The sequence below is a fragment of the Fulmarus glacialis genome, unplaced genomic scaffold (genome assembly GCF_000690835.1).
Source record: "Fulmarus glacialis isolate BGI_N327 unplaced genomic scaffold, ASM69083v1 scaffold6646, whole genome shotgun sequence".
Lineage (NCBI taxonomy): Eukaryota > Metazoa > Chordata > Aves > Procellariiformes > Procellariidae > Fulmarus > Fulmarus glacialis.
In genome coordinates, this window is record NW_009217385.1 from 1 (window position 1) to 11,690 (window position 11,690).

The window sequence follows — 11,690 nt, forward strand, 5'->3', positions numbered from 1 at the left end:
GTGGCTCTACAAGCACCGCGACAACCCCTACCCCACCAAGACCGAGAAGATCCTGCTGGCCCTCGGCTCCCAGATGACCCTGGTGCAGGTAAGGGACCCCCCTGCCCCCACCTCCGGCGGCTGCTCTGGGGCGTTTCGTGGACGGGAGGGGCAGGGACGGCATCAGCTAAAGACCCCTGTGAGCTGAGCAAGGGGCAGCACTGGGCATCAGGGGAGGCATCAGTGCAGTCAGCAAGGCCAGGGGTCCTGTGCTTGTCCTTCCCTCCACCCTCCCCAGGGCTCCCCTCCAGCAGGACTGTATCCCCCAAACAGGAATTCCCACATCTGGGCTGTCCTGACCGGGGAGGTGCTAAAGGCAATCGGCAAAAGGTGTGTGCTTTTCCTTCCAGGAAAAGATGCCCCCATCCTTTAATCTCATTCATAAATACAGTGGAAATATTTTTGCTTAGTCTTTAAAAATCTTCAGGTAAAAAAAAATCAGTAATGGGAGATTTCAGCACAGAATAGGAATTGTTGAGGAAGTTGTAGGGAGCTACTCTTTTCCCTTTTGAAAATGGGCTAAAAGGGAAGCAGTTACATTGTTCCGATAATAATCATCACCCCTTGCACAGACATGAGTGTTACCATACACACTGTGAGCAGCGGCTCAGCATGCAGTGACGGTGCTTCACAGTCTTGCAGGAATTATCATTATAGTGTAATTAGACATGGGGAGTAATTGTTTTGCTCTCAGGTAAGACTCCCCTGAAATGACTGGCAGTTGTGTTGCAGTAAGAGGTATAAAGTTGGCTGTGAATGCTTATAAATCTTACTTCTTTGTTCTCTTTGCCATCTGGCACTCTATTGAAATATGTGGTTAAATGCTATCAGTTGCTGAGTGATGCTATCTCAGGTCTGGATTCTGCAAAGATTTATGCATTGTGAATAATCTAATTTCCTTACTGGGAGCTACTGCTAGGTGCATGAAATGAAACACATGTGTTTGCAGGATCAGGTCCTCAGCACTCTGCCTAACACATTATGTGTCACTTTGCAAAGGACATGAAGATATCAAAATAACCTGAAGTATTAGAAAAAGGAGGTGGTAATTCAGCATTATTATTTTGAATACTCCTTCAAAAAAGCCAGTGCTATGAACTTCAATCCTAGTAATGGCAAAATGGGAAACTTTCACACTTTAGTACCTCACTGTGAAACTATTGCACTAGAAAAAACACTATAGCTTTGACAAAAATAATATTAATGTCTCAGAAAATGCCAGTTATAACTGGAAGATATAGTTAAAACAACTTCTCTTGCTTTTAAAAAATATACATGAAAGGTTTGCTCAGACTTCTGAAAATATGATTGCGTAAACACTCTCCATTCAATGCGGCAATTCAATAGGAGTAGTTTATTGGCCTTTTAGAATATTCCTGTATTTTTATATGAGATTTAAAACATACATCCAGAATACATGCTGGGAGACTTTCACGTTAATGACATCTTGAGGAGTTCTTCTCCTGTTCTTTTATAAATGCCTTGGAACGAACAGACAAGGGAAAAAAAATGGTGGGTTTTTGCAGTATTTCTCTCGTGGCAGCTTTGATAAATCCTGATGGGGATATGCTGTGTTAGCCTTTATAAAAGCATCAAGTGAGCCATGGCTACTACTCCATAGAGTCTTACGATCTACGTAAGGTGTAGAATAAAATTAAAAAGAATCATCGAGGGCTACGTTTATCTCTGTTAGACCCCTGTGACTCTAGTGGATTTATGCTGAAGCTGAATTTGACCAGCCTTATTTCTATGAACTGTAATATTTGAAAGAGCTGTGCAAACCAGAACATCTATCTTCATTTACAGAAGCACACCATCAAAAAGAAACCCCAGATGTTTCTTCCATCATTTGGGTGCAATGCTCTTTTAATCCAGGAATACGATAGCATCTGTATGAGAGGTAAATACGTATGTCTGGCACCAGCAGTAATTCCTGAGCCTGGAAGAAAAAAACAACACACCCCCCACATCTACTTTTTGGATGCCCAGAAAGAACGGGACTGTAATCCAGATCAAAATTCTTGTTCTCTGAGAGTGAGAGAGAAAGCGCCAGGCTGTGATCTCAGTCACACTGGGTACATCTGAAACAGCTTCGCCGAAGGCTGTGCTCTTTCAGCTGAGTGGTATAGCCAAAAGCGGGCTCGGGACTGGGCTTCGGTATCTGCTGGAAAGCTTTGCTCCTCTCCCAGGAGGGGCACTTTGCAAAAGCATCAACCAGGGTCTCTTGTGATTGCTTTTCTAACCTAGTAACACCAGACATCGTTAGAGAACCAGGAATCAGTGTGTGATGTTTTCTCTGGGTTACACGCCTTCACGTTTGCTGACCTGTCTCGTATTTCCCACTCTTCTTCCATTTCTTGGTGCTGTCCCGCGGTGTTTGCTCTTGGTGGGACCGTACGCTTGGCCCCACAGCTTTCCATTCCTGTGGAGGCTGTTGTCTGCTGACAGCTATTACCTCGTCCCAGCATCCCTTGTGTGCTGACACCTTGTCATTGGAAACCCTAGGGAAGACAAAAGATACTGTTGAAAACCCCTTTGAGTTTCCGCCAAAATGCCGTTTAGGGAATGAATGGTTGGGGATTTTTGTTTTTCACCTGACTGCTGACCTTGGAAAAGCTCTTCAGCAGCTGCCTGGAAGATGATGTTGGTCACAGTACTACTGATAATATGGCTGTAACTCTTCTCCACGTGCTTTTCTTTCATCTAACGAACCTTATTCCAGTACGTACCATCTATCCAGAGGAGCTCTTGGAGGGCTGTGGCACATAGCCGATCCTTCTGTGAGACAAGGAGGTGAACATCCAGCCCTGTTTTCTACTGTTATTGTTAGGATAGTATCTGCATGTCAAATCTTCCACTATTTTATTTTCATGTTTTGCTATCACCCAGTTGGCTGATTTTAAATTAATTTATTCTACCTCACTAATACTTTGGCTTAATCCCCTGTTCCTCAGTGCAGTGGGACAGCAAGGGGGCTGTTCCAGCTGCGTGTCTGACAGCAGTGCAGAAGGAAAGTCAAACTGTTTCAAGGAGGTAGGATTTCGCAGGAATCATAAATCATCTTGTTTCTTAATAAGTAGTAGCAAAACCTGGGGCAAATTCTGGGCTGACTTATTCCTGAGCAGGCCAACAAGGTCTTTGAGAGTCCTCAAGGCAAATGTTATTGCAGCTTTCAGTCCAACAGTCCAAAGTTTTTACTTCCCCAACTGCCAAAGCAGGAAACCAAAAAAGCAATATAGTTTGAAAAGGCATTTTATGTTTTACTCCAATTAGATTCCAATTCAGAATCCAATAATTTGTCCTATTAATATGCTATTAATATGCTACATTTTCATTTGTATTATTACCACAGTGCTTGATTTATTTTATTTTAAATTTTGGTTTAGACGTTCTTGTGAAATAAAAAAGAAAAACGGCTGTATATGCCTTCCAGAAAGAAATATGAATGGCCATATTGTTGAAGAGAAGTTTTCTGCAATACTAGGATTAATATATTGGTCATGTGCTGCTATGGATTTAATGGTATTCAGATTCGTAAAGGCATATCTGGAGGAGGAGAATTGCTTGATTTCTGTTCCCTTTCTGAAACTTTGGCCACTCTTAAGCTGTGAAGCAGAACAGATTACAATAAAATTGAAGAGTCTCTTCAGAAGCAAAGCCAGAGGGTCAGTATTTCATGCAGCCGATATAAGTACCTGATGCTCTTTGGGAATGACTGAGCTGCTGTAAAATATGAATGCTGGAAAGCACATCTATTATCATTCTCCTTGGGTTTTGTCTTTTTACTTCTTGAAGAACTACATGATTGTTACTTTCCAAGAATAGTGAGTTTCATCATGTGTTCTTTCAAAATCCTTAGTTCTTCAGCGGTTTCTGAGACAAAGATTTTCCCACTGGCTTGTATGTAAATCATTGTTTTGGGTTTTTTTATTGTTTTTGGAGGTCACAGTAGTTTAACTTGGGGGCATCGCAAAGGATGGCTGGCTTTTGGCAGCTTTGGTTGTTTCTTTTTGTAATAGGTTAAGTAGGTGTGGTGCAAACAGGCACATGTAGTGAGTGGGACCTACAGCAGTAGGCGTGCAACTTTTTAGAGACTGTGTGGGTACACAAGGTAACATTTGAGGCTGGTTGAAATTGGTGTCAAAACTGTCCTTGGCTTTAGAGGAGCCAGGAACAGCCTGTAATAACCCAGCCCGTGGCTGGAGTTCCCGGTGAGCGTGCCGTCTGGTACAGCCTGTGGCCATGCAGACTCTTCCAGTCCACACACCTGGAGGTTGTCCAGGACTGCAGAGTGGGAGAGATGTTGAATCTCTTGCTGTCTTAAAGATCAAGCTTTTCCAGCAACGTACACCAGCGCCCGAGAGCAGGAAAGCACCCCGAGATACCACACTGTAGATATAAGCTAAAAATCTCTTAAGTGGATTTGCCTTCAGCTTTAACGGGCTTTGTTGTAATTGCGTTTGGGAGAAGAATTTCTGGAGTGAGAGTTTGCTGTTTTGTGCTTTAGCAGAAAGCTCCTCTTGTAAATGCTGACTTAAGGTTCTTTCATAATGATCAAATACTACTATTTCCTCCTCTCATAGCAGAAGACTTAAAATATGACTCATCTTTTCATATTGATATGCAGAAAGCAAAGCTTTGGCATGGGAAGAATGAGCCCAAAATAAACCAAGACTACCATGCAAAAATCACTCCTGCTAAATTTAATTGCTTTTATGTATGAGTCACACTAATACTACCCTATCTTTCTTTTCTGTACGTGGCACTTCACGGATGAAATATTTCAATATGTAATGAAATGGAGCATAATGAACCTCTTTCTAGTGAGACGTTGGAAAGCTGTCAGTTTTGTAAGCTGCTGCAGTAACTGCTATAATATTCAGCGGGACCCTGGATTGATCCATCTCTATCATTACATACTTGATTTCAGAGTTATACTAAATCCTGCAGCAGCCAGGTGACTGCTGCTTCAGCTGAGCAGTCTGGAGTGAGTTTGTTAACGGCATTAGAAAGTGGATGGATTCCAGCCCACCCTTTCAGGTTTACTATAATGATTGCTGTGTCAATATGATGACTATAAACAAGTAGCCTTGGAAGAGAATGAAAATTGCTTACTTTTCTCTGCCAGCTACAGTTTTGGTCTTCTAACCTGTCATAGCAAACTACATGGTTTGTAAAGTTATGTGTTTGGCATCTGAGCACTGATCCAGGGCTCACTGTATTTTCGGTGGAACCCTGTTTCATGTAAACGTGATTTTAAGTAAAATCAAAGTGACAGGCTTAAGGCGCCGCTGACTTCTGGTGGGACTCGGAACCGAAGTTTTGGTTTTGCTTTAAGCAGATAGTGTTTATTTTTCTCGTAATTACCCTAGAAGAGAGTACGAATCCAGAATAATTAGCCAAATACTTTTGCACAATTTATACAACCTTAGCTACAATAGACAGATGACAAAACTAGGGCCAAAATCCAACACTGTGGTCTACAGTTTGGCTCCCTAGTAGGTGGGGTGGCATGTATTGATAAAACATGTGTTAACTTGCATTGCAGGTTAACATAAATTAAATGGTATGATTGTTCCCAGGTCAGAATGTGGCTGCAGTAGTCTCAGCTTCCTCTGTGCGCACTTTCACAACACAAAGATGTGAGCCGGGCTATAAGCTCTCCCGACATGCTTTACATTCTCCTTTGCAAGTAATGCTACTCTGCCTCCTCCTTGCAGGGGTCATGTCAAAATACACTTATTCCTGCAAGGAGTAAATAGCATTTTTAAGACCTGATTTATCATTAAACAAATATTGTTAGAGGGTAGGTAGCTTGCCTCTGCTCTTGCTTGTAGTAAGGTTATGGTAAGGTCGCTCTGTCAGTATCAGTATTTCCTATTTTATGTATTTTTAAGTTATAGTAGAATCAAGGCCAGCATTTTCTCAGGTATGCTTTCATGCAAAGACACTGCAAGTACACGCATCCCGTTTGGTGGTTTGATGAGCACTGCTGGCACAGAACACTGTACCGTGCCCTTTTGCCCCCTTGGTACCTAAAGCACTGTGAAATCCTTGTGTTTGAGCCTGACTTTGTGGTGACCCTGTATGCTAAAAGGATACTAACGTATCCGTTTTGCAATGTCAAACTGGAAAATGCTCTGCAGCTGACAAAGACAAGCCAGTCTCTTGTTTAGTAGTCCCTGTGTTAGAAATCTGCATCTTCTCTGCTTTTTAGGGTTTGCATAACAGAAAGAGTTCATAAAAGCTGCTGCTCTGTAGAGCAAATAGTTGATTTCTGCAGTGACTCAAAGCAGGTTATATTCTGTGTAAGACTTTCCTGATACCCACTAGCTGTCAGAGTACTGATAAGGCACGAGGGAGCATTTGGGCTTTTATGTAACCAAATTCAGACTGGGTTTTTCTGTTCAACAGCCTTATTGTAGCCTACGTAAATGTCAAAGGCAAATTACCTAACATTAGCTGTTAGTTTTCGTTTAGGATGTTAGTACTACAGCGAAGATTCGTATGGAAAGTTCAGGGCATTATCTTTAATAAAAAAGGGAGATGGATATAAAATTAATATTTTGGGACACCGTAATTAAAACTTTGTTAATAATGAGGGTTTGCTAACACTTGGGAAGGGTGGAAAGTCTGAACCTGCCTTCTTGGCTGAGGTTCCTGCTCTGCTCAGTGATAGTTTCATGGACTCCTGTTCATGTTTCCTTTGTTTGCCATTTTATTAGGGTATACATAAACCTCATCAGAACTATACAGGTTAGATTTGTTTATTTGCATCATTTTCAAGAGAAACTAATACATTCTTTTGTATGCAGGTATCAAACTGGTTTGCCAATGCAAGACGTCGCCTGAAGAATACTGTCAGGCAACCAGATCTTAGCTGGGCTTTACGAATAAAACTGTACAACAAATATGTTCAAGGAAATGCTGAACGACTCAGCGTGAGCAGTGATGACTCATGCTCTGAAGGTTTGTTGATGCTTTTTTTATTAATTTTAAACCGATTAAAATATATTTATGAAGTATCAGATACCCAAAGTTAGCTCTGATTTCTCACAGAACGCCCTCAGTGGATCCGCCTTTATTTTTTGTGAATTAGGTGCCAGTTTTGGCTCCCAACTACTACGCAACCTTGCAAAGCAGGATTGTGTAGGTTAATCAGGGTGACAGCCTGGTTGCATGGTATTTGCCTGTTTCGTATAGCGTTGTTAATAGAAAGATAATTGTTAGTTCATTAGATTCTACAAGCCTATTGCTTCAATCTGCATTAAAGGAAAAAATTTATTACGTTTGTTGGTTTAAGGAAATGAGAAATCTCTTGACTGGTACTTCCCTTGATGGAAGGGCTATAGCAATATCACATCATTAACAAGAGAATCTGACTAACTTCAGTGGGGCTTATTATATGGTAAATTGAATATTACTGTTATTTATTTCATGTATTTTACCAGCAAACATTTTCCTTAAAAGGTGCACTGAAATTCTCTTTCTTATCCAAATTAACAAATGTAGGAATTTTTTAAATAGCACCCTATATTTTTTAGTAGAACATTTGTATTAATTATGTCTGTGGGTGCTTTTTTTAGTCGGTTGTGACATGGAGAAACGTTGACAGGAACAAATGCTGCGGAACATTGTCAGAAATGTGTATGTGAATTTTTAGAAGAATATGTTTCAATTTGTACTCAGTTTCAATTCTCTTTGTTCTGATTTCAGTTTGTACTCATATTTCTTTGGTTTGCACTTCCCTTTAAAAGATTGGTTGCAGAACAATTAGAAGAGTACAGTTGAAGCAAATACGCTTAAATATGTCATAGTACCCAGGAGAAGCAAATTTCAAGTTATGATAGTAAGAATTCAGCTTATTCACCCAGATTTTGAAATGTTTATCATTGGTTTAGGGTACTTCTTAGGTTTTTTTCTACCTGCCTTGTGTGGCTCTTGAACAAATTAGACCCAGACACTGTTTTCTACAGTTAATTAATTTGGAATAGCTGGAACATCTGAGAACCCTGGGAACTACTGTGAGGAACGTGCAAACAGAAGAAATTGAAAATCATTGTCTAAAGCTGAAGTCTTAAGATTATTTGTCTAATTTTAGTTATATTTATAGCAATCTAAAACATGTAGAAAAAGCATCTTGTTAAATATTAGGTATTGGATGCAATACTGTATCTTTCTTCCTTTGTTTTCAGATGGAGAAAATCCTCCAAGAAACCATATGAATGAAGGGGGATATAACAAACCAGTTCATCACACTGTGATTAAAACTGAAAGTTCAGTAATAAAAACAGGAGTGAGACCAGAAACAAGTGCCAATGAGGATTACGTGTCACCCCCCAAATACAAAAGCAGCTTATTGAATCGTTACCTAAATGACTCATTGAGACATGTCATGGCTACTAATGCAGCTATGATGGAAAAAACAAGGCAAAGGAATCACTCTGGTTCATTTAGTTCCAATGAATTTGAGGAGGAATTGGTGTCTCCATCATCATCAGAGACAGAAGGCAATTTTGTCTACCGGACAGGTAAGGGATTCTTTCTGCATCGTTTCTAATACAGCTGGCTTTGGTGGATGGTGTCACCTGGAATGAGTGTCACCTGATTGTGCCTTTTATGAGAGTAGATCACTCCTATCCGTCCTCTTCTATGAGAGTGGATAACTCCTGTCCACCCTCTCGTTCACTGGAGAAGTTCTATCAGCAGTGTTGAAATTAAATGGGGTTCTTGACTGCTAATGAAGCTGCTTTTTGAATGGAGCTATGGGGCTGATTTTTGAAATGACAATTGCAGGCTGTTTTTGTCAGCGCTAAGACAAGCCTAAAGAAGGAGAAAACTCTTGAGCATTCTGTTACAATAAAGGAGGACTAGAGGAGGACTAAAGTGACTCCATGGCCCCAGCTGGAAGGAAGAGGAGGGCTTTGAAATTTCAAGGTGGCTGTTTGTGGCACTTATATGAGCCATATGCCCCCCAACAGAGCACTCCTGAACACCTTCCTCTGTTGTACAGCATCTTTTCTGTCCTCAGAGCGCCTGCTCCGGTGCGCGGCCCTTTGGTGTTCATGCATCTCTTAGGAATGCATGGCTTAGTTTAGACCAATTTCTGCATCACTCTCCAGACACAGTGCACTGAGCTAAGGGGTCACAGACTTGGCCATTAAATATCTTGGCTTAATGCTTTTTGAAGGGTTACGCATAATTTATTATTTTAATCTTATCAATAAAAACATAAAAGCATGATTTATATCATCCGTTGTGTTACCAGTCAGAGGAAGGCACATGGGACTGCCTGGTTCATGCCAGTAAATTGCTGTAAATCAGGGCAAGATCAGGACCTGCTCAGGTCCCTGTGGGGCAGGGAGTGCTGGAAGACTCCTTTTGTGAAGCTTGTTCTGTATTTCTTTGGGGACGTAGGGCAAAGGCTGTCCCCTTATCTTTGAAAAAAATGCAGTCTTGCATCCCAAGCACTGGAGGTCTCCGCCAGCATCTCAGGGTTTCCACCCATTACAGCAGCCCTTCGCGTTGTCCCGGGGCCTTTCTCAGGGGGTTATTCTGCCAGGGACCACTCTGCAGGCAGCATCGCCTTTGGGATGGATTAATTTTGATGAAAAGTACTGGAGGGCTTTGCACTAAAGTTAATACAGCTTTAGATGTTGTACTTGGTTCCCCTTGGCTTCCCTGGCAGGCAGGTTGGGGTGCCCCTCGCCTTTGCAACCTCCCAAGTTTGCAGCCTTTGCCCGTTCTTTCCTGGCCCATTTTGTGTGATTTTTTGTCCCTGTGGTGGGGCCACAAGGATTGCTCTGGTGGGGGTGGGAGGACGTTGGTGCATGCAGGTTGCAGGGGATGGCCAAGGAGGCAGTAGGGGCCCTGTAGAGAAACGGGATCTCGTGGGGAGCAAGAATAGTGCAGGCATGATGAATAAGTTTCAAAATTAACTCTCTCTGTTCATTTAGCTTTTTTTTTTCAACATACCAAATGCATTTGGTCCCCATTATGGGCATATTGTCTGCCAAGTTTTATTTTTAAGTGAAAAGTTACTCAAGAACAGATGCAGCAGCTCAGATATGTAAACTTCTGTTTTTCTGTACTTTTATAACATAACTTTAAAATGGACACAATGACTTTTTAAAAATTGCAATAAATTTGCTACTGGATTAAGTTCTTCTTGCCAAGTTTCAAGCTGCACTGAAAAATATGGTCTTTAATGAGAAGGCTGAGACAGGCACACTGTAACTGTGTGAGTTCACAAGCTGGGCTGGAATGACTAAAAACCAGTATATTTGTCCTTGAAGTTCATAACTGACATTCCTGGAACTCCTCTTGTGATTGTATTTAAGTCAGTTCTTAAATATCTTTGTTAACGTTTTGAAGTGCTATGGCCTTTGATGAGACCAGAAGCTCTCAGGATATAGTTTTATTCTTTTTACATTTCCAAAGCAGACAAGCAGTAGCCTGCTGGTAGAAAGAAAAAGATCGTGTGCACACACTGTATTATTTGGTATATCCTTCCTATATATGTGTGCACATTCAGGAAATAACAGGTACAAATAGGCTTTTTTTCAGCCACAAGATTACAGTCCTATTAATGATTTTCTGATGATGTTATAACATGCAGGAATTGAGCCCTTCATGAACAAAGCAGGTATTTTTAAGTTGTCATCCATTCATGAAATATATTTACAAACAGATGAAATTATCCAAATGATTGTTAGATAAGAAGAGATAAATACGGACGTTTTATTTTTTTCTGTCGTTTCTCTGTAATTTGAATACCTGGGATGGCAGTTCTCGGTGCAGTCGTGTAGCAGACCTGTATCCGTGTTCTTAAAAATAGCTGCAATCCATTTTGGTTAAGCAAAATACCAGGGTATGTCTGACTGTACCACTCATGCCTTCCTGAAAGCAGCAAGTGTATTTTTAAGTGAGCTATCACCACTTACAAGGAGCTCCCCGCTGCAATTTTTTATTAAGTGAAACAGCTAATTTTTAACACAAAAGGGTTGAAGCAGAATTGTGAAGTCCCTACTTCACAGATGTTTTAGTTTATGAAGACGTTTTGAGTAGTACTTCAAAAAGCACAGAGTGAAAACTGATTGACATTTTATTTTTGAGAAACGTTTGGCAAGGTTGCTGCACTCCTAAGAGCAGGCAGTCGTTGGTGTTGAAGCAAATTCTTCATTGTGCTTCCCTGGAAGAGCAACTTTCCATAGCAGATCGTGAGCAGAAAGCTTACTCACCGCGTCTGGTTCATGTTATGGGCTGGACCCGCATTTCAGGTACCTCGATGTGTCCAGATCGACTCCGCTCGCCCCGTGCCCGGGGTCAGCATGGCCACGTGCGTCTCAACAGCCTGCGCCGAATTAACAGGGTACGAGTGCAGCGTCCGATGACAAAACCAAGAAATTGCAGTTTAAAGTTTATAAGGAAAACGGGTTGTACAGTTTCCCATTTCAGGCATTAACATGCTTATAAACACGGGACCATATGCTGCTCTAGCTTCATGCAACTGGGAAATCCCGCGTCAAGATCAAGGACAGGCTGCATAACCCACTGTCAGGAGAGCAGCCTCGCTGTGTGCCCCTGCGGGATTATTGCGAGCTCGTGGGAAGCGGCTTTAGTGCTGTGGCGGGAGCAGCAAGCCCCGAGCC

At 41.6% G+C, this 11,690-nt stretch overlaps 1 protein-coding gene across 1 annotated transcript; it reads left to right on the plus strand.

Annotated features, from left to right (window-relative positions):
• Positions 1 to 4: 4 nt before the first annotated feature.
• Positions 5 to 8,570, plus strand: MKX (mohawk homeobox; the record flags this gene model as incomplete). Its single annotated transcript, XM_009579640.1, has 3 exons — positions 5 to 88; positions 6,855 to 7,008; positions 8,235 to 8,570. Coding segments are annotated over 3 exons (574 nt in total), but the record flags the coding sequence as incomplete, so codon positions are not given.
• Between the last annotated feature and the right edge of the window lie 3,120 nt (positions 8,571 to 11,690).